This window comes from Tubulanus polymorphus, chromosome 4, assembly GCF_964204645.1.
Source record: "Tubulanus polymorphus chromosome 4, tnTubPoly1.2, whole genome shotgun sequence".
NCBI lineage: Eukaryota > Metazoa > Nemertea > Palaeonemertea > Tubulaniformes > Tubulanidae > Tubulanus > Tubulanus polymorphus.
The window spans coordinates 23,170,688-23,196,583 of record NC_134028.1 but is presented as its reverse complement, the minus strand read 5'-3'; the positions used below and the strand labels follow the sequence as shown (position 1 = coordinate 23,196,583).

Below are 25,896 nucleotides of genomic sequence, written 5' to 3'. Positions count from 1 at the left end.
AATTTTACCTGATTTGAATGTTACGAATCATTCATTTTTCATTGAATCACGTACTGATAAAGAAATATACGCCCCACAATAACATTATCCAAATTTATCCGAGTTTTCCAGGTTTCTGGTAAAATTCATCGAATTCCCTGATATTTTCTCAATTTTTCTGATTCCTGTGTTTTCTAGGGTTTCCAGGTCATTGGTCACCCTATCAGAGACAGTGGGAAATGGCAGGTGGGAGAGAACCTCCACCTTCTCTAGTTGGATCAATCAGAAATCTTACTTTTTAATAGTTGCTTGGCTCATTTTATCATTTTCATGGCCTTCGAATGTGAAATTCTCGCTACAAATCTTGAAAGGATAAATGACAGCTTGAGGATATTCCTCGCATACCGTCAACAATATGTCGTGAACGGCTAAAGATTCCTTCTTATCCAGTAACGCGACCATTTGACTGATCCATGAAATAAACATCCAACGTGGAACGCTCTTAGACTGCCAACATAAAAACAAACAGTTAAATCTATCGTTCGCACGAGTATCTGGCCGACTATCGGTTGTTCACTTACCTTTTCGATGAACAACTCGATCAATTGCGGAAATTCGGCGATTATTTGTAGCAGACGGGGAAAGTATTGACGCGCTTCTTGTGAATTATGCTTCATCGCAGACAACAAAGAAACGACCATATTCTCGGCCAGATTCCGCGATTGATCCTCATTCAGCGGTTTCGAGATTCCATCTGTAAAGGAAGACGATAAGAGCTGAACTGAGCCAAAGAAATTTTCAGGAATATCCTAGCAGGATACTCTACCTTCATCATCGTTATCATCATCGTTAATACGCAGATACCAATCAATAAATTTCACAAAGCCCATGTGCGCCTTGTTGATATTGGAATAATCATCTGCTACTGCTTCGTCTGCTTGTTGACAAGCTTTTGAATAATGATCAGATGCTTTCTCAATTAAACCAGCTACAATCTAAATATTCATTCACATCATTAGTAAAAACATTATAATACAAGGCGGGTGGCCACTTTCCGATTAAATATACCCTGAGTTTCCATGATTTTTCCATGTGATTACCGGGTACATTAAACCCCCTGAGTTAATCAGAGAAATTTCTAGGTTTAAAATGTTACAATCCATTCATTTTCCATTGAATCACTTATCAGAAACACACGGTCAATAACATTATCCGAATTCCCAAATTTTTCCAGGTTTTTGGTCAAATTTGTCAAATTGCCAGATTTTTGCCTGATTCCCTAAGTTTTCCAGGTCAGTGGCTCCAACCTGTACTATATTGAAACAATACACACAAGAATATGATGTCATCGATAGTCGGCTAAATACCTTATTCTTGTCCAATGTCGTTGTACAGTTTGAAATATGCATAATGTTTTTCGCTATTTGATCATCGAGTTGTAAACTTTCATCGGACGCGACATATTCACGAGTTACTAAACTGATTATTTCACCGATCAACGCATGATTATTCCGTCGACAGAGATTCGATTCTAAAAGTTCTTCTTCTTCACACTTCACTGAAATATTTAAATCATCGGTTAACATCCTAACTTGAACAAATAATCAATGCCTTTTTTACTATCCATCATATCTTGCTGTTACCTAATTGCTGGTAGAATTGTAGAGGCCCTCCTAGTTTTTCATTCAAAGGTGAAGTCTGTTTCGCAATAGCTATCTTCGTGTATAAATCAGCACTGCTATGAAGCCAAACTACTTTCAAGCCACATCTGTATGATTGCTGAAAATATACAAGTTTTCATTGATTATTAAATTCAGACCTTTGTAGCAGTATTCACCACAATTTGACACCAAAAACAGTAGTTTAATTGAAAATGAACAAGAAATCATTATGATTTTGAGAGTATTTTGCTTATTCTGGTAGTAATTAAGCTCTTAAAATAGTAACTGCTCTCAAATAGTAGTAACAGATCAGAAAATATGCATTAGCAAATACAATATAAGCATATCGGCAATATAAAACTTGTCTGACCTCTTGGATCAATTTCAAAATCTTTCTTCCAACGGAGAAATTGCGGGTAAGTTGCGCGTGGTGAACCTGCGACAGGCTCATTAAAACCTGCGCCTTTCGCCAGTTCAACGACGGAGCTGAACTATGAATCTCGCGTAACTGTTCACAATAGAAGAACCTAGAAAAACCAATGCAGAACCCTAGTAGAAAATTTGTACATTACAAAAATAGATTATCAAGTAAGCGAAACATCAGACCTATTTGTTGTTATGTCTTCCCATATCCCGGAAGGACTGCTTTCATCTGGTTTACGAGGTAACCATTTTTCGACGAGATTACGACCTTTATCAACGGATATTCTATCGGCTGAAATACATGAATACGAAAGACGTCTTCAATACATCCAACCTGAATTAGTAAGTTTAAGAATAGATCGGGTTTTACGCTTACATTCATTGGTGGCAAGTTCTAGAAATTCCTCTAATTCGATCAGTTGCTGAACACCTTGAAGTTTCTTCGTTCTGCTCATCAACATCAACTGATCGATGTTACTCCATTCCTGAAGGTAAACAAAGGTTTCACTTCGAGTTCCGAACAAAACTAATCTTTTGAGCTATAATACGAGTGTGTCACAAGAGACATTACCTGTAACAGCACTTTAACTGCATTGTCAGTGTAGTATTTAGCTCGATCCAGATCACCTTGCCACATGTAGATCAATGCTAATTCCTCGGAGTACTGGGCCTATACGATACAGGTAACATCGCTCATATAAAAGTTATTTACCATAAAATGTTTAAAAGCGGTAATTGCTGAGTTGAGAATTCACCTCGAGTATAGCTTTACGTTCAGTTGTTTTCATTGAATCATCGATGAACGACAGTAAACCTCCCTGATCGACACCTTTCAACAATAGTTTCTGTTTAGCACGCATTATATATGGCAGATAGTTTTCCTGGATTTGAATCAAGTTGATTTAGTTATTTTCAGTGTGCGATCAGTGACACATATGACAAAAGAAAAGAGATTTTGTATACAGAACCTGAAGAGATGGATCCTCCCAGATATTGTTCAAACTGGAAGGGAGACTCGGATCAGCTTCATTGACGGCGCTCACCGACAAATATTCTATTTTCGTCCATTTCGTCAAATTATTGAGGCACTGAAAATTAACACATATATTCCACGTTATCATCTGCTGAATGTGAATATGACCAATCGCTCAAAATACACTCCATACCTCCAAACGACTTTCATCCCAAAAATCGACCTCAAATACGGATGGCTCACCATCAGACCAAGCGGTACATTTCATCGCCTAAAACCAGCATGTAACAAATTAGGGCCCAGTACCACAGTTGTAACTCTAGTCCAAGAGTGGTTTTAAATATTTAGACTATTCTTAAGTTGTTAGTTTGGTTATGAACTAAGATGGTCTTAGACTGGTCTAAATCTAAGCCATGAGCGTGCAACATCTAATTCAACAGACTCAGTTTGTACCAATAAAGATTTCGATAGGATCTTACCTCTTCATATAGGGAGCTAGCGAGAAGAAAGTCTCCTTTAGCTTCAGCGGTCAGAGCGTCATGAGTAATCTGTTTAGTGTCGATTAATCCTCCAAATATACCGCGCAGTGCATCGTAGTCGTCTAATGATTTATATAATCTGAATATGAAGCCAGTTATTCATTCAAAACGTAACACCTTCAAGCTGTTAAAAACTAACTGATGATTAATTGTAAGTTTTTCTGAGTTTTTTTCTATGATACTACCTGGCTAGCTCAATCCAAACTGATGTTTCTCGTGATATAGTTTTACTGGTTAATTTACGACTTTTAGGAGCAGACGGTTCATTATCTTCGCCGACTAATATCTGTTCTTCAAGCAGTAGAATTCCTGCGGAAACGAAATATATTCACCGTGACAGATGTTATCTCCGTGTAAATAAAAATGAACAATTGAGGAAACACAATATCCGTGTTGTGACGGATCCCACACTCATAAAATGAGAAAGATGAAGTCCGGAAACTTTCCCTTATGCTAATCATCTATTGATTCAACATTTTGACCTGAGTTTTTAGTCGAACAATCGAACCAATAAATTGAACCAATAAATCATTAGCTCAAAGGAAATATTTCGGACTTCATCCTTTTTGTTATATTAGTGTGGGATTCTCAAATACATCTTTATCCATATTCTATCACATATCTTAACTATATTTGATTACTGCTTCTCTGAAGAATGGATTCACGGTAGATAAATCTCGAAAATGCCAGATTAATAAACTTTAGATACCATAAATTGTGGGATTGTTCTCACCCTGTTCGAGACTACTGAATTAAGCAATATTTAATATCGCTTTCAAACATACCGAGAGGTTGCTGCATGCTAGCGACAGACGCCGTTTCCACAATCATCAGATCGAGTTTCAGTTTTCGAGGTAACGAATAAACGATGTCTTGTATACAGCCGATGAAATGCGGAGAATACTGAGTAGAGTTGGCGAGCATGTCGTTCAGATACTTATTAATACACTCCACGGTTTCAGCAGCTTCTCGTTCCGTTTTCACGTTCTCTATCTCGGCGAAGATTCCCTTGAATATCGCGCTGAATAATATCTTAGCTAAAACACCATCTTTCTGCAAAGATTCGACGAGGTTTTCCGATGATTGAACGAGTACTGATGATAATAATCATCTTCTTCACGAATTCTCACGAATATTCTTCACGAATAAACTTGTCAGTGAGTAATTAATTATATCTTATCTAAAATTCTGAAATTTCTAGCCATAAATTTCGCTCATCAGGATCAAGCTCCATGTTCGTGAATTAAGATTAAGGTCCTTGTGTCTAGTTCAGCTTGACATGTTTCCAATTCAATCAGAAAGGACCTTGTTCGTTCGTTTATAACTTAACTCAAGAGTTAACTCGTAGTTGAAATTACTTAATTTTCAATGATTTAACTCTGGGTGAAATCTGAACTCCGAACCATTAAACTCGGTTCCGGAAGTGTAAACATTACCTGAGCTAATGCCTGAAGAGGTGCGATAATGTATGAATGTTTGATTTGAACGTCTGGTAGATCCCCGATACGATACTTCCGATACATCGTTACTTGGTTTTCGCGACGAACCTTTCGTTCCCGAATCATTTTCTACAAAAAGAAACTCGCGCGAATTAATCTCACGTCTCGAGTCAGAAATAAAACCGGCACCGAATATGAATCACTGACCTCTCGCGTCTCTTTCAGGCGAGCTTGTTTCCGCGCGAAGTAGTTCTGCTCTGAAGCTTTGTTTTTGAGAAATCTGCGTCTTAGCCGCAACAATTCTACGTCATCCCCGGCATCTCCTGCAAAAACGATTTCAAAACATCCAGAGATAATTCGGCAACTTTCAGGAACACAGAACAATGTAAACCTGAGAAAATGAATGGAGCGCTTAGGTTCGAGGATTCAGAATTTCCTCAAATCATGCTTTTGGTTTTGAACTATAAGCCTCCTCCACGTTCAATCACCTACCGGAACCATCTTTATTTTGCCCATTCTGATCCTGTATACGGCCAAAACTCGGTCTAATTGGCTTCATATATTTCCTCGATTGCTGTGTTTTAGGTGGTTTTCCAACGCGAAACATTAATGCCGATTGCGTTTCTGTCGTCTGCTGCGTTCCAGCGAATAACGACTGATCAGCGAATGTGTCCAGACTGCTCTGCGTTAACCAATTATACGGCGCTTTCGAGCCAGCTGAAATTAGTTCAAACAAAATACAGTAAACCTCCCTTAGTGAACACCTTTCTAAAGTGAACGCCTCCAATAATGAACACTTTTTTTTCAGAACCAACCAAAATTATCTAGTTCACATTCAATTACAATTACTGGTCACTGTAATGAGGTTTTACTGTAAAAGTTGTTTCAGTGGTAAAAGTAGGATATTCATCAGACAACAGATACATGCGGGATGCATTTATCAAATTACCAGCTTGTGTCTGTGTGAATTGGTTGACATCTTGGGTCGCACGTACTCCTCCTTCAGCCATAGAGTCATCTAAACTGCTTTGACTACTGCCCGGCTGGGATGCTTGTGTTTCTACGAACAGAGGTGTCATAGTAGCGTGACGCTGTCTCCACGAAGAATGTACGTTATAATCCTGTAACGGAAACGTACCATTTGAAATACTGATGCGGCACGAATGAAAGACCGAAATGTGAAATACCTGAACCGTACTTCAAATCGACATTCAGAGAGGGGATGTTCGAAAATTTCTCGATTGTAATCGGGACTCTTCGACGTCATTTCCAGCAGAAGATTCGTCGCGTAACTCAAATATTGACTTTCGGTCGCCGGTGAATGCATCGCTTCTAACATAGCGACCATCCGGTCGAAGGTCGAGGTCGGCAGACGCGTTTCGTGGCTCCAGAAATTCTGAACAAGTAGCCTGAAATAAAGGGACATTTCGACGCATTAAACCCCATCGCAATGTACATTAAACACAATTACAATGTACAACTATTCTAAAATCTATTTTCAGACAGCTTACTTATTGTGAAGGTCATCATCTGATAAACCATGAAGCAAACATTCTTTCACTTGACTCATAACGTCTGCGGCGGAATCACTTTCATCCTCTCTGCAATGTACGATGATACAAGATCGAAGAAATTGCAAGAAATATCTTTTCTTTTTTGTATAAATGATACTCTTCAATCTTACCTGTAATTGTCATAGATCCAAATGAGTATTTCGTACATTGTTGCACGGCACAATTGACTCGGATTCCGAGAGAAACCGGTCACACACGGCAACAAGAACAGAAGGTCAGCAGCTGGAAGTTTTTTCAGCATTGCTTGTACAATTTTCAACGAAACATGCTGAATGCCTTCATCACTATAAGCAATATGAGCAAGAATTGAAACACATATTGCAGAAAGAATTGCATAGTGGAGAAGATACACATCAGTGTAAGATAAATATCCCACAATAATGCAGTCAAAAACTGTTCACCTTACATATCATAGAACTTTACATCTTTTGGCTGAATTATTTTGGGATTTCTCTCATATAGCAAAAATTGCATTGAAAATTAAACCTCCCTTCATCTGTAATCCAATAAGAAATTTTTTTATCTAACTATATATTAGTTTGTAAAATATCACGCTTACCGATGGTTCAGGAGGTCAACGATGCCTTTATTTCGCATTTCCATGAATATGTCGTCGATGAATTCAGTTCGCGCCAGGATTATTTCCAAACACAGTAATTTGAATTGTCCGTGAAGATTCGGAAGCACGAACAACAACTGGTTCACGAATCTACAACGAAATCACCTTCGATACCATTCAGAAATTCACGAGAATTCCGACCATACGCGAAAATTTAGAACAATTCGATACCTGTCTATGATGGCCGGAAACTGAAGCTGAATTTTGTGAATGCACGTGATGAACACATCCAGTTTACCACCCTGTAAAGTACCCAATACTTTATAGACATGGTCGTGAAAATCACTCTCAGTGCACTGTTCTTCATCCTGCATATAACGCAGAACCATCCCGACCACTTCCGCGGCTGCTGCATAAACCAACTTGTAATCTTTCATCATATTTTGCGCCAAAGTGAAGAAATACCTACAAAGAAAGGCAGCCAATTATAACGATAACGTTTATACCACATAAACCACTCTCCACTTCGTATCAAAAGCAGTTTACATAGAATACATTATGTGAATCTATATTTCAACAAGATTTCGGACCAAAAAGGTAAGTTTTCACAGCAAAATTCAGCAACTGAGGCAAAGCATAGAACAATGTATTGAATTGTACATGAGACAGAATAACTTGATTTGCAGATCTAGAACATCCACTAGGTTTATATAGATTGAAAGCAGTTGTGTAATTCTGTAAATCTAACTTGACCTAACTTCTGGACTACTTTGACAGTTTCACTGTTTTCACTTCACCTACCTGTCTCTGTCGATGGTTGATGTTTGTTGATACGGAGGCAGTTTGTTCGCTAAAACAACACCGAGAATTTGAATACCTGTTGCGTTGGATTTGTTTTTAGGTTCCGGCGCGCTGAAGTTGTCGAATATGACCCTGAAATACCGAGTATTGAATTAAAACAATTCAATCATAGACTCAAAGCGCGTTCAATGAATTGCGCTAATATATGAATGAAATTCAGGCGACAGTCAGAGCTTACTTGACAGGAATATCGATTCTAGATTTCCAGCATTCGACCAACGTTTTCAGCATTTCGAGGTTGTTTTTCAAGATGGCTAACGTCGGATGGTGACAATTACGCATCAGGAACTCGACTAACGAGGTGGCCATTGCTCGATCGGTAATCGTATCCTGTTTGAAATGAAAGTCGTTTAAATTACCTCATCAAAAATGAGTCCATAAAAGCTACATTTTGTTAAACAGCGAAATAACACGTACCTCCGGTATTGCCACAGTCACCCAAGACAGCATCATAACGACGAGATCAACGATGAAATAGTGAATTCCCTCACCTCCGTTATCACCGCAGACGATAAACTGAACGAGAGGACCCAACCAATACTTCGCATAAGGCCGAAACACCTGTTTAAAAAAGTACATGTAACATCCTAAATCTTGCCGACATATTTTCAACAAATTGTTCTATTCGATGGTTCTTTATACCTGTTCACAGTTGACCATCAAACGAGTGATGAATAGTTTGATATTCAAATGCGTCGTCGAATTCGTGAGTTTCGATTTGAGATAATTCATCCACGGCGGCAACGAACTAACGGCTTCACCCTAAAATATCCATCGTTATAATAGTTTCTCTTCAAAATTCTACACTTGTTCATGAGAAATTTGTTTCTGGAACAACTCTTCACTTGATACCTGACGATGATCTCTAGGGTGAGATCGAAACGTCGTGTATTCTATATATTTTAGATTGAATAAACAAATTCTTGCTTTTAAATTCTTTTAATCTGTAGATAGTGGGTTTTTATCTTATTATCCGTTCACCACGTTTGAGTGTGGTTATCGTTCTATTGATACCTTGTTTCTCATTTCTGCTGCACTAAAAAGTCCACCCGGCCGGCGGCTTATCTAACTGGTACATCACTTTTTTTAAATCATGATCAAGCTAACCTAAACGGACCCGGCAGCTATAGAAATGAACTGATAACTAATTCTATTGCAGTTTACAAAATGACCCGGCCAATCAGGAGAAACAAGGTATCATTTTATCTTAGCCTATATTATTCAGTTTACCTTTGCGATCGGGGATAAACGATGTAGGTGTTGAATTACTGCTGATAAAGTTGCCATGCATTCATGCGCATTCAATTCATCCATTTCCATTTCCACGTAATCAGTAATCGTGAGTAGATCATCCTGCGAAATAATGTGCAAAACAAAATAACCTGGGGCCTGTTGCAAAGTCTCGGCTTACGAATTAAGACCGGCTTAAGATTACTTAGTTCTATAGCCAATCCAACAACCAGTCTTAAGATTTAAGACCACTTTTGGACTTCTTGGAGGTCATGACTGTGTGTCCCTGAACCCCGTTCTAGCACTCACTTGATTGGATTCTCTTTGTTGCAATGCCTTCCGTCTGCTGGACACATCCGCTTCTGACACCGACTAAAAAAATCAATTAATATCATCAAAAACTGCCGATATCTAAAAGGAGATATTTTAATGAAACTGAGTTAGTAACAGATACATAATTGATCAACCAGAACTGGAAGTTGACACTAAACTGTACCTGCATACTAGAAAGTCGATCGAACTGACTGACTTCCTCGCTAAGACTACTATCAGCCAGATATTGAGATGCCATGTAATGAATAGAACTGACTGAATCTTCATCAGTTTCTGCCCTATTCTCACGTGCTTCTTGACGAATCGACACAAATTTCTTCTTACGCGCTAGAGGCGCCTGATAAAAAAACACAATTAACACAGGTTTCGAATATTCAGTACATTTTTACTCCTGAATCCATCTACGCAATTAACTCACATTTAACTCCGTTTCAAAAACATAGGTCTTTTGTTTGTCGACCAAATTGTCCAGAAGAAATTCACCCTAAAAGCAAAGATACGAAATTCAGTCACAACTATATACTGAATTACACACAAATGACTTGGGTCCGGTTTTGAAGACTAGGTATCAAAGTTACCCCCAGGAGTAAATCCTTTATCTGGGGGACAAATACCGTAGTAACAATGAGAAACCATGGTAATAACTGACAAATTTCATTCAAAACGTTCCCAGGGATTATTTTGCTTCCACATCTAAGAAACCCTGGCCCGATTCATAATTCATTACCTTCGCCAGATTCTCCGTGAAGAGAAACGCGTTGAAGAATTTTTCGTTCGTCTGGGTACAAGAAACAATAGCGATGAGAGCGTTATGCGCCGCGCAGTGAAACTGGCGGCGTAATTCCAGTAACATAGATTCATCTCTTATATCTTCCCTACGAGACTCTAACGACGCCCTGTTCAAGAAAGAAATATTTGATTAATCAAACTGTTTAAACCCGCAAAAGATTAAGCGGGGCTTGAATATCGCTTACTTCGTCAAATCTTTAGTGAGTTCATTTCCGGCTACGTTCGTCTGTCCACAGTACGCTTGATTGACGACTGAATTCGCCGAATTAACGCCATCTTTCGTCAAACGTGAATACAATATTTCGACCAATTGAAAACAGCAGATCTTCGATATCAACTGAGATTTCAGAGTCGATTCACTGCTCTGTAAAAATCAAGTGATGAATTTGAAGTTCAATTTGAAGCTACTAGTGTTGGATATCGTAGCTGATTAGGGTGGCCACTTTTATTTGACTTGCTTTTTCTCAGACATTTCCCTGACTACCGGTATTCAATCAATTTTCAGTCAGAAGACATAGACGGAAACTGTTTGAGTTTACGCATGATCTAGCGATCTTCTCAACAAATTTCCAAGACTATTCCCTGATTTTTACCTTTTTTACAAAATTTCCTGATATTTCTTAAGTTAATTGCCAAATTTTTCCCCAATTGCCAGGTAAGTGGTCACCCTGTTTAAAGCTGCAGTTGGATATCGCAGCTTATCAAAGCAATCAATACCTTGCTCAATTTAACTCGCATGATCGTCTGCCCGATGTCTTTAATCTGACCTTGAAAGAATTGCGTAATGGCACCGACGTGAACCTGGCGTAGAAGCGGAATACAAACGCGTTCTAATGCGGCACGTCGAATATCGTCCGGGTAACGATCCACCATCTTGAATACGTCATACGGTACATCGACGGCCGCGACTTGTCGAGCCAATGGCATCCTAGAACACACACAAACATGACACGCTTTAAAACGGTTTACAAACCGACGGAATCGTTGATCGATAGCAGCCGACGATTAAACTAAACCTGGTGATGAATTTGATCAACGAAGACTGAATTTCATCCTCCATGATGTGTTTCGGTTCTCGACACATGACACTGATCAGTAGTTCTAATAACATCAAACTACCGGACAATTTAAACGCGTAGAGAAGCTGCAGACAAACAAAAAGAATTTGATAAGCGGGCGGGCGCAGGAAAACCCTGTTAGTGCTAACCGTGGTTAGTAGACTGGTTAGGCATAAATTGGCGCAGGAAAATGCTGTTAGCGCTAACCATTGTCTTCGTGTGGCCTCTTATTTCAAGCTGGTTAGCATAACAATGGATGAGCCACTAACCATGGTTAGTCTAACAAGGTTTTTCTGCGCCCGCCCCTGGGCGACAAGGACTACTGCCTAACATCTTCACCCAGAATCTGATGTTATCACAGTTGGTTCAGCTAAGTATAATACAGAAACAGTAACAAACGATTAGTATTAATTGATACCTTTCTCATTGCTGTTACGTATTCATCGTGTTTAGGACTTCCAACGTCAAATTCTGTACTACGCAACGGAAAACAATCGGTAACTAGACAATCCAAACTTTGTCTGAAATGAATGTGAATGAGCGCAAGACCACGTAAAACCCTACATTATTCATTCATCGATGGTGAAAGTTCGTTTTTTACCTGAGTTTAGTTGTTTCGATGTCTGGCAGCTCGGAGAAGAAAAACAAAAGATCCAAGACTTGACCCTTTTGATAACAGAAGCATACGACTCAAAATCATCAGGTTTTTTTTAGAAACGAAGCTACGATGTTAGGAAACAGACCTTGAAAACTAGCGTTGTTTTATTATCACTAAGTAAATGGCAGTACATGTTCAGTACGCATTCATGTGCTGGATGATTGACATCTTTGGTAACCTGCAAATCAATCAAATATTCTCTATGACTAAAACGTAACACTTCAAATCTTGTGCTGGGTTTGTCGTGAATATCTTCTTTACCGATGAGTCAATGAGTAAGACTTTGTTGAATATATTAATGACAGCTACAAGCAGTTCATTGTCTTTAGGATTCATCCACCAGCTTTTCAGATCGTTCCACCTTCCGAGCAACGCGCCGACAAGCGCAACACCTTCACTGAAACGCGTAGGTCTAGGTTATGCAACGACATACAGGCAAAATAACACACCGGTACTTAACAGGTTAGTCCATCACCAATCTATACTATACACCACATCGCAGTATAGAGTTAAAGAGCACTGAAGAGAGTTAGAGAGCACTGAAAGAGTTAATTAGTTTCATCGAAGATATGAGCTTTTACCGCGCGGTACTACTAATTTATGGTAGCTTTATCACGTAAATGGCCCATTCACCTGATGAAGCTACAATACATTAGCAGTGAAACCTTTTAACTCAAAATCAGGTTAACTATTTGTCTCAACATTTAAATGATTCGACCCAAGTTAAAACACGGCTCATCTAAAAATCTTTGCAAAATACCAACTGAAACATTTCAAAATATGACAGGGTGGTGGCAACTTTCTGCTCATTGCCCCGACTTTTCATGTGATTACTTCACAAAATATCCTGCGTGAATAGGAACAATTTCTAGTCTTAAAATATTACTTATTTTTACTAAAATGTTATCATTTTTCATTGAATCACGTATTGATTAAGAAACGCATAGTCAATAACATTATCCGAATTCCCTGAATTTCCCAGGCTTTTTGCATAATTTGTCAAGTTCCCCAAATTATCTCCGATTGTTTTCTAGATTTTTCTGATTCCCCGAGTTTTCCAGGTCAGTGGTGCCACCCTGAACCAATGAAAACATGAGCTTACGTTTTACGCAACTGACGATCCTTTCCGATTTGGTCGAGAACGCTCGTCACGACGGCGGCCACGAGATTAGCGTCGGTATCGACGCATTTGAGCAGACGCGTCAGAACTCGATCGGCGCGAGAAACGACGAACGAATTGATCGTCGCTTTGAACGTCGTGTAAAACAACGAACCGTAATAACACGCGACGTTGCCTTCGACGTTCTTCAAAACCGTGCGATCGACGATCAATTTCACCAGACTATCGACATCGACGCCGATTAGCAACGACAGATTCAACAACTTGTCGGCGAGGTCAGTCGTCGTCGGCGACAGATCAGCGATGTAATAATCACCCGATTCGACGCGAGTTAAACGCTGAAAATATTCTATAATCGCTTTGATCATATAGAAACCCAGGGCGGCCACTTTTATCGCACTTGCATTTGTATTTTCCCTGATCTGCTAAGAATTCAATCAATTAAAACAGTCAAAAACATAAGATATAGAAAGAAACTGTTTGATTGTACGCATAAATCTAGCATTCTCAACATATTTCCCTGACTGTTCCCTGATTTTGAGCATTTTTACAAAATTCCCTGACTTTCTTAAAGAAAATAAATTTCCCTGACTTTTCCCTGATTTCCAAGTGGTGGCCCCTTGATGAAATCGAGACAATTAATCTGATGATTAAAAAGATAACCTACTTTGAAGACGTTATTTAGTAGTTCTAGTGCGAGTTTCGGCACGGACTGACTCGCCGGTAAGAGGGAAGTTAGAAAGTCAGTTTTGAACAGGATTTCGTAGCCAGTCACGAGATGTATGAACTGTACGTGATCGTAGGATTCACCAGATGACAACTTCACGGGAAGACTAGAAAATCAAATGACATCAATCAGTCCACAGTTACAGTCATGTAACACAATAAGAATGCATAGAATTCTAGTTTAATACAACATGGGAGTGCTAGGTATTTACCTGAGTTGTTGTAATTTATCACGTAACTGTGCCTGCAATTGGTGGAGCGCGTTTTGTGGCAGACGTTTTCTGAAAACTAGCATCAACTGCTCGACCTACAAACAGCAGAAACCATAAATCTGACCTAATATATCAGAAGCCAATAACTCTTGATTTAAGGTACTGGAACCTGGACATATTTTGACAATACATTATTGATGCTATTTCATCTTTCTTGTTACCCATTGACAGTAACTGCGCTTACTTCTTGAGGTAATCTCATGATAACCTCCACATCGGCCATATTGAATCCTATGGCCACGGGATCGGTAACGCAACAGCACAATATCCGCCAGAGATTGTCATTCGACAGCAAAGATGGCGGCAACACTTTCACACCGTCGCTAGGATATCTTCCGAATACGATCGTCAAAAAGTTCATCAATCTCACGAGAACAGTGCACTTTGACCTGAAGAATAAAACGAAATTGATAGTAATCGTATTCATTAAATATTGATTTCCTTCACATTTCTTTTACAGTTTTTTACCTATTAAAGTGGTCAACTTCACGTGGAGTAAACACCTCTCTTCCGGACTTCACCGAAAAACAACCAGCTACATATTCGATATTTTGACAAGCTATTTCATTCAAAAAATACTCTAATGACTTGAACAAAATCGAGCACTTCTTTCCATTTTTCGCTAAAATCAGCAAAGAAAAGTTCAACCAGTTTCACATTGTAATCAGGTGATGGATAGAATGAGGTAGGTGAATAAGCAAGTACCTAGAAAAATGTCAGCCGGTTTAAGAAGACCTTCGCCGAACACCCACGTGTAACAGTCTAAACACGTGAGCAGCAATTCAAACCATCGCACGGCTATTTTGATGCTAAAAACCGAATCGATTTCCGTCATGGTCGGGTATTTCGCTAAACCTGCGTGCTCGCCGTTCGACATGTACGTCCCCGCTTCAAATCTAATCAGAAAGTAATCGGCTCCGTCTGCTGAGTTCAGTAGATTCTTGAACAGCGACGGCACATCTTTTATTCCTGCGCGTAAAAAGAATAAGTCATTGATTTGATTAGATATAATATCTATTATTCATCTACTTATCTATCATAGTGACATGAGCAATATAAAATAAATTGCTCTAACCTGCACTCAGCCAAAAGGTGGACAAAGGTGGAAGTCACTCTACGCACAATAGGAGAAATACAGTTGGAATAAGATTGATTATAATCTTATTGAGTTCATAAAAGATAGGATAACCATTAATGAAACACTATGTCCGTGTTGTGAGGATATGTATATATATAGAGAGAGAATCACCCCATCATCTTCTGAAGATGACTATTAGGTTATAGTCAAAATGTCGAATCAATAAATCATTTAGCAGGAAGGAAACTTTGGAATGTATATAGAAAAGACAGAACATTCACCTGGAATACATGTGGCTAAATTACACACTAGTTTCATACACGAATGTCTGCATTCAGTCTGTGGACGTCCACACTGTCGCATAAGCCATCGTATGCACACATCTAGGGTAGCCTTGCTCCATTCTCTGAAAATATATCGATATTCGATCATCAATTTTTCGGAAATCTACGAAAGAATTTCGCAACCTGAAGACTGAAAAAAATCTCAAAATACCTCGGTAATCGTCTTTGACTCGACGGTTTCATAAAAATGGCTGCTCGTTTGCGTAGGATTTTATCCAAATGGTCCAGAGCTTCTTTACATTGGTCTTGAGTTCCGAGGGATTTGTCATCTGCATGAGCTATCGCCAGACTATCGACGTAGTTGGCGAGAATCTCAAATGTAAACTGATCCAAAAGAGCTTCCTCTTCTCTGAAATATGATACAGGCAATAAAAGATCGAAATCTCTGGAATTCTATCTCTTTCCTTTGTGTGCTGCTGTTCGAAAATAACTCTCTTCTGTCTCGAGACAGACAAATGAAAAGAACCTTCAATCGAAAAAACTCTCACAAAAAGCGAACACCTCGAAAGTTCTTACTGACCTGAATATATCGTAGATATTATTGAATGCAAGTGCAGCCCCGTATCTTTTGAAAGGAGAAGGGTGCAACGCTAGGCTATAGAGTTGTTTTAGCAAAGATTTCGTGTTAATCGGACTTTTTTCTTGCATCTGGAAAATCAGAATGTAGAAAAAATAGTGTATTAGTGGCATCGATTTACAGTCAAAAATATGGGATGGCTTATTTTGAAGAACTTGTCAAAAAAGATTCACTCTTCACTTAAATGCACCAAAGGGCACTTTATTCAAATTTGACGGACTATAAGCCCGACAAATCCCCCTGGAAGAGCTCATGTGTTTTTCTTACCTTTTTAGTAGTCTGTTTGATCGACCATTTCAGAAACTCTTTCACACATTTGGCGCTGAAATCCCGGAGAGCAGAATCGGTAGGATGGACAACACCAGCCTGCAAATAAATAGAAGTTTCAATTGTAAAATTATGTCAGTAATTCATAGTTTCATACGCAATTGTGAACTATACGTACCAGAATAGCCTTAAGCAAGGCGTTGGTGTCGTCACTTTCAAACTTTTTGTTGTTCGTAAACCAATGAATCAACTGCATCATCAAGGGTTCAAACAGCTGTTTCGCAACCTGATAATAAAGGGGAAACTTTTCAGTGCCTGATTTTCATAAAGCACTCCACTTCGAGGACCCAGGTTGCACAGTCGTGGCTTGAGTCCAAAAGTGGTTGTAACAACTTAAGACCCGTCGTTAGTTAAGTTGTTAGATTGGCGAGAGAGTCTTTGACTGGTCGTTTTTCACTAAGCTGTGAATATGCAACAAGCCCCTGTTCCACCGATACCCGGTATTCATTAGATACGACTTGAGAATTAGCCCTAAATCGCAACCAAGAATTGGTTAAAATAAAGCATTCTTCTGCATACTTACCAATTCAACATCACACGATAACTTAAGCACAACTGGAAATAGACGTTGATACAGTTTCTCCATCGAGTATTTCGCCGGTCCGTGTCCTTGACCCGGTTGTTGGACACTGCGACCGAGCGTGTAGAGTATGAGGGAATGTAACAACTCGCACGCGGCTACTTTCGTCTGCCGATCGCTCGATTGAGTCGCTAAATTCACAATACGTGGCAGGAAATCATCTGGAGATCGAAAAGAGAAGTTGGAAGAAACAGCAATAAACAACAGGAGTTGATGAGTATACAATGGAACCTTGTTAAATAATGACCAAAAAACAATTTCAATAATGTCACTACTAGATGCCAGTTAAGACAAATTCTATTAGACTATTAGATTCATGAATGAAATTTGAAGGACACACGTTTTGAATTGGAATAAGTGTAAATGAACTCCATATCACTGCAATCAGATAAATCAGATTATTCTTGTACTGTATATAAGGGCATGGTCCCCGTTAAAGTAAAGAACTGCACCTGACGATTATCAAGAAGCCACTGGAAATAGAATGATACTATCTTTACAGTGATAAACCAGTAACTCAGTTACTCCAGTAGCTCACCGAAATATATCGTAGGTTTCATGTCCATAAACGGCACATCGAAACGTAAATGTTTTTCCGTATCCCAAGCGACGGCTAGACTGGCGACGTCGTCGGCACTCGTATCGATCAGCCATTTATTGTTGCAACCTCCAATTGAACCGAGTAGAACGACGATACGCTTTTTGATTTGAATCAGCTGGATCTCTGATGACGTCTGCTAAGATGAAACATTGAACTCGATCAGAAGATTACAACAAAATCATTCGAACTGATTTCTGAATGTGAATGAAGACTTACTAGTTGAGTTGCTTGCCCTTTTTTCTTCACGGTGCTTTCTAGAAGTTTAATCGGAACTTTTCGCTTGCCTCTTTTCGACATGGGCGTGGCGATTATCGTGACGGCGTCTTTATCGTCGTCCATCGGCGACGAAAGGTAACAATCGAGGCGCGGTAGAATCGACTTGTAGTACGGCTTCATAACGGCAGACGGCAGACGATTGGACCATCGTTCTAAAGCGTCTAAACCGGCAGCAGCCAATGGCAGGTAACTTAAACCGATTTCGAACGCAGTCTGGAAACGAGAAAATGCATAGAATTATACATTATGACTGACGTTTAAACAATGGAAATACCATTTACATTTACGAACCTCCAAAGCTGGTACTATTTGACTGATCTCGACGGAGACTATTTCAACAGGTAAAGCCAGTATGTACAACAGACACGCCGCCAAAAGGTCGTCTTTGTATTGTTTCATTCGCGCCAAAACCTATAAAATACATTCGTGCATATTCTATCATTACATTCAACAGTTCACTTTTCAACGTTACAGCTAGCTATAACTAATTGAGAAAAGACTAACATTCAAAAATTGATAAGCTTAATGAAGCCACAATAAACTTGTTGAGATTTTCTAACTTTCTATAGATAAGTCTGTTTAAAGAACTATTTTGCCGTACCTCTTTCGCAAATTTACTGAATAGAACGAAAGCAGCGACTTTTTCAGCTGAATTCGACGGCCCTGTTTTGCAATCTTCATTGTCATCTGTATCCATCAGGTTAGAACGCTCTTCTTCAGTCGTTTTATTCACTCCCTTTTACGTAATAAGAGCGATTATTCACAATCAGAAACCACTGAACTTAACATTGAAAATAAATAGAAATATTTCGATGATCGATTACCTTGAAGTAATGCATTTTTGTGCATATCGTCAGACAAGTGGCTAACAATTTATAAAAGCCACTAACCAGCGGGTATCTAGAAACAGTGAAAACAATATAAAATTTTTCACCCTTTTTCAAACATCAGTCAGTATTCTTTTGCCGAAAAAAATGTCTTCGCTTACTTGGTCGAGTGCACGATGAGCTGGTGACCGAATTTATAAACCCACACAGAGAAATGGTAGTAATGACGCACTGGCAAAACATCTCTGTCGGAAACGAGAAAATATATCAAGAGAAAAATAGCTATAAACGCACGGTCTTCGCGGCTGAAAACGATTGAGACTATAGTCGCAGTCTATAAAGATCAAAAATAAATAAATCTCTGATGATGGATAGAAGTAATCTGTCCGAAACATCTCAGTGAAACAGATTTTGTCTTGTTAAGACTTCATATTGTGACTCTTTTATACATAGTTTTCTGGCTGATCTATTCCTGTAGGTCATAGAGAGAAACCCACAACAATAATTTAAACAACTGCTATTGTCTTTTCTTACATTTCAAGTAGAATCTTTCCATCCATATTTAGAGTCTATATGAGTTAATTGAAAATGAGTTACAGTTTCAATAGTAGCTTGATGAGATCAATTTACCTGCAAAAATCCACCAAATTGATGAAAATCTGAAAATCTTTCGGTTTTGACGCCTGTAAATCTTTTATCGGGTCCGATGTGGCCGGTGAATCGCTTTCAGCATCGGTGGCAGTTCGGTCTGATTTCTTCGAATTCAAATCTAGTTTGTCCAAGATACGTGAAACAGATGATATCGTCTCGTCGTAAATGGCTTGCTCTAATTGTTTCTTGTAAGTCGCGTTCATTCCGTGTCCGTGACCGCTGTCCTGCAAGATAACATTTTGCACCCCATATTTTAACAACTTTCGTAAGTGGTACCATACACACATCTACCGGTAACCAGAGGTCTCATCAGGGGTTTGAATCCTAGTGATGGCTAAGTTTTTTCTACCAGCAATTGTGAAACTCAAACATTCTAATAATACTAATGGCCTGAGAGATGATGGTGTAAATGTTACTTTAATGTCACGTTTACTAGGCCTAAAACTGGTTCCAGTTCCAAAGCAGTGAATCAAGAATTGAGACTCAAGAGTTAACTAATCGAAGATGAACTAATTTGACTCCAGGCTCAACCAATTAGTTGAGGAAAAGGATCCTGAGCATCTGGCTCATAAGTTACATACAGTAACCATCAGACGAATACCGCGCTAATAATGCAGTTAATTGTCCAATTTTTTAGTAATTCACTGTTTCACCCCATGAAACAAACTTTTGGGAAAATGCTCCGCGGGATCTGGTGTGCCATGGCATACGTACCTTCAGTTTTTGTACATCGAGCAAACTCAGCCACAAATTCACGTAATCTTTGTACGAGATTTTCTTTTCGCGTTCGTCGTCCTCAGTTTGTTGATTGTCCGTGTTTGCCACCACCGGATGAGAGCATATACGAATCAGACCCTGGTAGATGACACGACTCAGCAGATTGCGAAACGCCGCACCCTTTGGAAATAACGATAGCAGTACCTGAAAAAAAAGAGTAAATTTCATTGAGATAAATGATTTAGGGCCGTATTCACTTCAGGGTGATGCTCTAGTCTAAGGCACTAAAAATTAAACATGATTTGTATGTTACACTTAAGAAAATATTTTCTTACTTGGAGAATCGCTTTCACGCATATGAAGCCTAATTTTTGTCCAAACTTCGGATAATACTCGATGAGCATGACGACAAGTTTTTCCAACGAAGCCAAAAATGTTTCAGTCATCTGAAATGGAAACGTGAATAAAATCAATTCAACAACGAGCATTTGTTTCAATCTTGAAGTGAAAGAAAATTAGCAATAAAACCTCTGCGGGTAAAGTAAATTCTGTTCAAATTGAAAGCGCCCCACTACGATGACCATTCAACTAAAATATTTGTTGAATAGGGATGGGGGACCACTTTCCTCTATTCCGGAATACCCTGAGATTTCTCTGCTAATTTTTTCTCAAAAGAGGGCAAGATTCACGAGTCGGTATAAAAGGAACTTTCAAGGTTTTAATAATAGTTGTCTTACCCGTTGAAATATTTTTCTGACTCTATACAATACATTAAGTATAACCATCCAACTAAATGTTCAAGTCAGACAAATATTCAACAGGTTCAATTTGAGCCAAGTTTGCTGTGTGTTTATGTAGAATCAGAAGTCTACTTTTTGTCTGGAATTGATTTTTTGGGATAGTTCTCTTAATCTCTTGAACACATACCTCAATTCGGTCTCAACACGACCAGAGAAACTGCAGTCTGTATAAACCATCGTTTTTGGGTTCAACAGATTAAGAGAAATATTTTAAAAAATTCGATCCCAGACAAAAAGAAATATTGACTTCAGCTGAACGTACCTGATCTAGTTGACGTACGATACAGGCGAGCGCTTCGACAAAACTGGGCAGATTTATGATTTTATCGTCGAGATTTTCCGGCTGCGAAAAAAACAACTGTTCACTTCGTTGAATCATCTCAGTGAACATGAATTTGACGTCGTCGTTTGTGAGAAATAATTTGCACGGCTGAAATAAAACAAAAATAGATCACAGTATATAGTTATTCCTTAAATCGATGGATGATGGGCGAAAGGGTTGATACTTTGTCCGGCTTACTTACAGCCGCGAAATAGCCGTATCCACGGATTGCTAACGATACTTTTTTCGAGCTCGAATCTTTGTTCTTCATTATATCACAGAATTGTTGAATGAAAAACTGAAATATCATTAATTACGCGAATGAAGTAAACGATTATGAAGCAAAATGCTCAAATAATGCCACACGCTATAATTCTCGAACTAACTTGGAATGTTGCGCCGTCTTTTTTGCCTTCCTCGGCTTGTGAAACCAACATATCAGATATCTGTAAATGCCGATAACCAGAATTAATTCCGTACTGTACAAATTGACTAATATGTAGTATATATAATGAATCTGACCTGTCTGAGAAATGAGTCCAGCGCATTCATTCCTACATGAGCCACATCTCTGTTATTGTGAGTCGCCCAGAAAGTTAGCTGTTCATAAAGACCCTAAGAATAAAAAGATTCACCTCAAATTCGACCGTCTACCATAGAACGCTTGCACAACAGCTATATCCTAAGATTATTTGTTTCCTTCAAATCAATTTTGAGCCTTGAGACCTTGTAAAAGTCCATCAAATTTTAGTGCCCTTTCCTATTTTGCCAACAGAGATAATCGATGTATTTCAGTATGGTAGTGTCCCTAATATTGCCTTAGTGTGCTTTTTAGGCTGTGATACGTTCTTCAAAATCAGCCCCTCAGCGTGGGAGTAGCCTTACACACGATATTGCCTATTGTCCTCGAAGTGCCCTTTTGGGATGTGACAAATCTTTCTTAATATATAGCTCTGAATCCACCCCTGCTGTGCAACTAGAACCTGAACATCTTATAAAATGAAACCAATATTCGTTTAATGTCAGATTAATAAGAATCCGGACAGATATTTCAATACAGATTCGAATGCTGTAAACTGTACCTCGTAACTGTCGATCATGTAAGTATTAAACTGCGCTCCGTGCATTGAAAACAATGTTAAACCAGCTCGTATGACGTCGTATTTCGTAATCTGTATTTGTGGGTTGATAGCTTTACGAGTATAGTTGAAAATATCATACGAATATTTCGACCCTAAACAAACGGATTTAAAAAGATGGACTAGGGAACTACGAAAGATCGAGATACATAATTCGCTGATTGATCAAGACTTTACCTTCATCGACTGACTGCGTGAAGTTTACTAGTAATGATGTTAAACCTCGAAAACAACCAGTTATGATCGGCATGTCCGGTTTCTTGGATGAAGTCATCTGAAATTGGATCAGGTAGATTTCATCTCATAGATTTATTCTACATAAACACTACTGATAACATTTTTCAGAAGTAGTCGTTCATGCGGTACCTCAGTTTTAAGAGCTCTCATGTAGATCTCTAATAGTTTTTCGTGATAGTTGATCATGTCTTCTGGAAAGACTTGAGCAAACATTCCGAGCAAAGCGAAAATACCCATTTTCACTGGAAAATAAAGAGTGATCTAAACATTGAAATATCATAATATTACCGGACTAGACAACATGTACCGTCATTACAATACCTACCTGTTGATGTATGTTTGGTCTTACCACTAAGCTCCATGAAAAACTTCTCAACCAGTTTCGCAATATCTAATTCTTTACCGATATTTGATCCGGCGGTCAATTCTAAAAGCTAAGAAAATCAACGACAAACACGCCTCAATATACTTCTGTCTTCAGTTAATGATCATCTCAATTGGTTTTCTATGAATATATCACCGAATGAAGAGATCGTAAATTACCCTGATCAGGACTGGAAATACAGCATTCTTCACTTTAGACGCGCGGTCCCTGAATAGCGATAAACACGCATCCTACAATACATTATACTTGTTGCATTAGAAACATTGTACATGGTATGAATTCAGCGTCAATTATTTCACAGAACCAGCTTAACAGATGATTGATACGTTAAGAAAAAGGTTTCTCTGAGTCAAGAGAGGCAGGTCCAGAGTCCAATTTTGACTACCTCACGAAAGAAAAAGGGCGTTTTCCAACAGGAGTAGAGTCAGTCAGTAAGTAAGCAAGTATACCTTTATGTCTACTGCATATGGCAGAATCTTCTTTTCCACTTTGTTTATAAAGGAATGCAATATTTCCAATGTCAAATGTTTGGCATCAAGAAACTGAAAAACAAACATAGAGGACAGGGTCTATTTTATGGAATTCTGTCAGTAGATATTATGGATGATTAGATTAATGAAACACAAACTGAAATAACCCCTAATCATTCTATCATCACAGGCATGAAAGAATGGGCGGGGACAAATAATTTCATCTTTGGCGAAGATACCTGGTCCAATAATGCAACTTTTCTGATAGAGGACAGCAGCCCATTGTCTTTAGCAAACAGTAAGGAGCAGGCAAAATCTGCAAAAACAGGATATTTCCATGATTAATCCTGCATTTCGTGCGATATTACATCTCAAATGGTTGGGGAACGTTACTATAATAAGATTTAGAATTGTAGACAGGACAGTTGTTTGAAACTCTACAGTATTGTCAGTATTTGTGGTTGGACGTATAAAAGTGTCTATGTTCAGGGAGTCTTTCTATAGGATATTAAGGTTTTAACCACATCTGATCGGAATAGCGTGAGCGTAGTTCGTTTTTTTATAGTGACCCGGCGTCATGGGACAGTTTATTTGGAGGAATATAGTTTTAATTTGGATTTTAATTGATCGATGGGGTTTCTCGGGTGTTTTACCGATTTCTTTATGATTAATATCTTGTAAACACGTGTGCCCCAGATCACCGATGATACTATGAATGACATCAGCATTGTTGCCTAAGCTGCCACTCGTTACGGCGCTGTGGAGCTGCTGAATTTGATTTTGCAAATTCGCCGCCATCGCGCAGCAGTGTTTGGAACATTGACCAAATTGTGTTCACTTTCGTCCTCGCTTGCCTGGGTTGACTATCCGCATAGTGGGTGCAACCAACCGGAGCTAACCAACTGTGACTATCCAGAATAAATGATCACAATTCATTAACGGCAATTATTCGAAGTCCGTATGACTAAAGAGTGCTAGGAATTAGACAAAATATGACAAATAAGACAAATACATCGGAATTTCATAACAGAAATTCTGGTAATTTCTTCAGTCCAGCTAGACCTTGTAGTACGACATAGATCGTAATATTTTCCTATAAAACTACTGTAAGTTTACACGTATTACGTAATTTGTTTAAACTACTTTTTATTATACAATATCAATTTTTTTTATTTGCGTTTAGTTTCTGGCCCTGTTTATTAAAATTTAAATCGAATCAAAATGGGACTCTTTTTCACGTTTCGACTGTGCGTTTGTTTCACCGGGGAAGTGTAACCCCTAGATTCACCAAGTTTCGACTTAGACATAATATTCCAGAGTACTTTAATGGATGACTATGAATATCCGAGCCAAATACCCTCTACGACGACGCTGCTCAAACCCGGTAATAAATGACACTGATTCAGAGTGTGTCCCTAACGGTGAATAGAGGATAACAGGGGTGCCCGGGTTCGATCCCTATTCTGGCTTGTTTTTCGAAAAATGTTTAAATAACGCACGCAAAACAGCAACATTAAAATTTAAAACATAAATAACCTTAGTTGTCATGCTTCCATTTCCTGAAGATATAGAGGGGTGCCCGACGGCTTGGATATCAAGATTTCTAACGTGATCGCCATCTATTGGAATATGGCTGAACCGACTAGACAGCTCTTATTTGTCTCACTGACTCTTCTTCAATGTGCAGAAATCACACTCGCCATCTGGTGGATTTCTATGCTACTACAGTTTAATGATGGCTATATCCACCAGATGGCGAGTGTGATTTCAGCACAGTGAAGAAACGTCAGTGAGACAAATAAGAGCTATCTAGTCGGTTCGGTCAAATTCCAATAGATGGCGATCATAGCATCATTGATAAACTAGGCGATGTGCCAGGTTCAAACGTAGAAAACTACTGGTGGTCCTGATGCAGAATAGAGGAAGAGCAGGGTGCCTCGGTTTCGATCCCCGCATATTCTAGCTTTTTTCGAAAAAATGTTTAAATAACGAACGAAAGACCAATAAGATTTGTCTATTTATTCCGCATTCTATTAAAAAATGTTAATTGCTCATTTATTTTAGGAAGACATTTAAATTCAAAACGTAAATGACGTCTAATAGTTGTTTTCAGAAGTAACGCACCACCTTTTGAGAAAGTATTTATATACAGTCAACCCATACCGCCCAAAATGGTGCAGGACGAACTTAAACACAAAACAGTAAAAAGTGAGATTCGTCCTCAACGACTTTATTATCAGTACAGTGGAGGCGAAATCTTTCATTGGCCATTAAAAATGGCCTGACGCCCCGTCTAGATTCTAAGCGTATGGGAACCGAGACGCAGTTTGGAAAATTCGCGTCTTTCAAGGAAAGAGTTCGAAACTATATA

At 38.8% G+C, this 25,896-nt stretch overlaps 1 protein-coding gene across 1 annotated transcript in view; it reads right to left on the bottom strand.

The window, feature by feature from the left end:
- The window catches only part of LOC141904468 (DNA-dependent protein kinase catalytic subunit-like), a 28,607-nt gene extending 4,284 nt beyond the window's left edge, over positions 1-24,323 (bottom strand). Inside the window, exons 1-73 of the mRNA XM_074793057.1 lie at positions 24,179-24,323; positions 23,765-23,841; positions 23,505-23,597; positions 23,214-23,285; positions 22,996-23,104; positions 22,800-22,912; positions 22,611-22,707; positions 22,377-22,528; positions 21,817-21,909; positions 21,681-21,740; positions 21,497-21,592; positions 21,235-21,402; positions 20,508-20,618; positions 20,170-20,376; positions 19,435-19,679; positions 18,966-19,049; positions 18,802-18,877; positions 18,579-18,713; positions 18,269-18,388; positions 17,948-18,190; positions 17,639-17,837; positions 17,044-17,261; positions 16,639-16,746; positions 16,461-16,559; positions 16,137-16,264; positions 15,768-15,965; positions 15,554-15,678; positions 14,900-15,163; positions 14,663-14,816; positions 14,379-14,583; positions 14,135-14,229; positions 13,864-14,029; positions 13,179-13,534; positions 12,338-12,473; positions 12,162-12,254; positions 12,020-12,084; positions 11,837-11,939; positions 11,377-11,504; positions 11,078-11,288; positions 10,546-10,724; positions 10,299-10,467; positions 9,990-10,055; positions 9,735-9,908; positions 9,548-9,610; positions 9,239-9,361; positions 8,651-8,770; positions 8,426-8,569; positions 8,187-8,338; positions 7,949-8,080; positions 7,379-7,612; positions 7,148-7,297; positions 6,699-6,872; positions 6,526-6,615; positions 6,213-6,423; positions 5,964-6,135; positions 5,507-5,731; positions 5,222-5,337; positions 5,012-5,143; positions 4,361-4,628; positions 3,761-3,884; positions 3,516-3,654; positions 3,230-3,307; positions 3,032-3,151; positions 2,819-2,944; positions 2,635-2,733; positions 2,440-2,548; positions 2,247-2,355; positions 2,011-2,167; positions 1,623-1,758; positions 1,347-1,537; positions 806-974; positions 561-733; positions 275-486 (exon numbers count right to left, since the gene is read on the bottom strand). Of these exons, the coding sequence (XP_074649158.1) occupies positions 275-486; positions 561-733; positions 806-974; positions 1,347-1,537; positions 1,623-1,758; positions 2,011-2,167; positions 2,247-2,355; positions 2,440-2,548; positions 2,635-2,733; positions 2,819-2,944; positions 3,032-3,151; positions 3,230-3,307; positions 3,516-3,654; positions 3,761-3,884; positions 4,361-4,628; positions 5,012-5,143; positions 5,222-5,337; positions 5,507-5,731; positions 5,964-6,135; positions 6,213-6,423; positions 6,526-6,615; positions 6,699-6,872; positions 7,148-7,297; positions 7,379-7,612; positions 7,949-8,080; positions 8,187-8,338; positions 8,426-8,569; positions 8,651-8,770; positions 9,239-9,361; positions 9,548-9,610; positions 9,735-9,908; positions 9,990-10,055; positions 10,299-10,467; positions 10,546-10,724; positions 11,078-11,288; positions 11,377-11,504; positions 11,837-11,939; positions 12,020-12,084; positions 12,162-12,254; positions 12,338-12,473; positions 13,179-13,534; positions 13,864-14,029; positions 14,135-14,229; positions 14,379-14,583; positions 14,663-14,816; positions 14,900-15,163; positions 15,554-15,678; positions 15,768-15,965; positions 16,137-16,264; positions 16,461-16,559; positions 16,639-16,746; positions 17,044-17,261; positions 17,639-17,837; positions 17,948-18,190; positions 18,269-18,388; positions 18,579-18,713; positions 18,802-18,877; positions 18,966-19,049; positions 19,435-19,679; positions 20,170-20,376; positions 20,508-20,618; positions 21,235-21,402; positions 21,497-21,592; positions 21,681-21,740; positions 21,817-21,909; positions 22,377-22,528; positions 22,611-22,707; positions 22,800-22,912; positions 22,996-23,104; positions 23,214-23,285; positions 23,505-23,597; positions 23,765-23,841; positions 24,179-24,323 (10,583 nt within the window). The remainder of the gene's footprint in view (positions 1-274; positions 487-560; positions 734-805; positions 975-1,346; positions 1,538-1,622; positions 1,759-2,010; positions 2,168-2,246; positions 2,356-2,439; positions 2,549-2,634; positions 2,734-2,818; positions 2,945-3,031; positions 3,152-3,229; positions 3,308-3,515; positions 3,655-3,760; positions 3,885-4,360; positions 4,629-5,011; positions 5,144-5,221; positions 5,338-5,506; positions 5,732-5,963; positions 6,136-6,212; positions 6,424-6,525; positions 6,616-6,698; positions 6,873-7,147; positions 7,298-7,378; positions 7,613-7,948; positions 8,081-8,186; positions 8,339-8,425; positions 8,570-8,650; positions 8,771-9,238; positions 9,362-9,547; positions 9,611-9,734; positions 9,909-9,989; positions 10,056-10,298; positions 10,468-10,545; positions 10,725-11,077; positions 11,289-11,376; positions 11,505-11,836; positions 11,940-12,019; positions 12,085-12,161; positions 12,255-12,337; positions 12,474-13,178; positions 13,535-13,863; positions 14,030-14,134; positions 14,230-14,378; positions 14,584-14,662; positions 14,817-14,899; positions 15,164-15,553; positions 15,679-15,767; positions 15,966-16,136; positions 16,265-16,460; positions 16,560-16,638; positions 16,747-17,043; positions 17,262-17,638; positions 17,838-17,947; positions 18,191-18,268; positions 18,389-18,578; positions 18,714-18,801; positions 18,878-18,965; positions 19,050-19,434; positions 19,680-20,169; positions 20,377-20,507; positions 20,619-21,234; positions 21,403-21,496; positions 21,593-21,680; positions 21,741-21,816; positions 21,910-22,376; positions 22,529-22,610; positions 22,708-22,799; positions 22,913-22,995; positions 23,105-23,213; positions 23,286-23,504; positions 23,598-23,764; positions 23,842-24,178) is intronic.
- Positions 24,324-25,896: the final 1,573 nt, after the last annotated feature.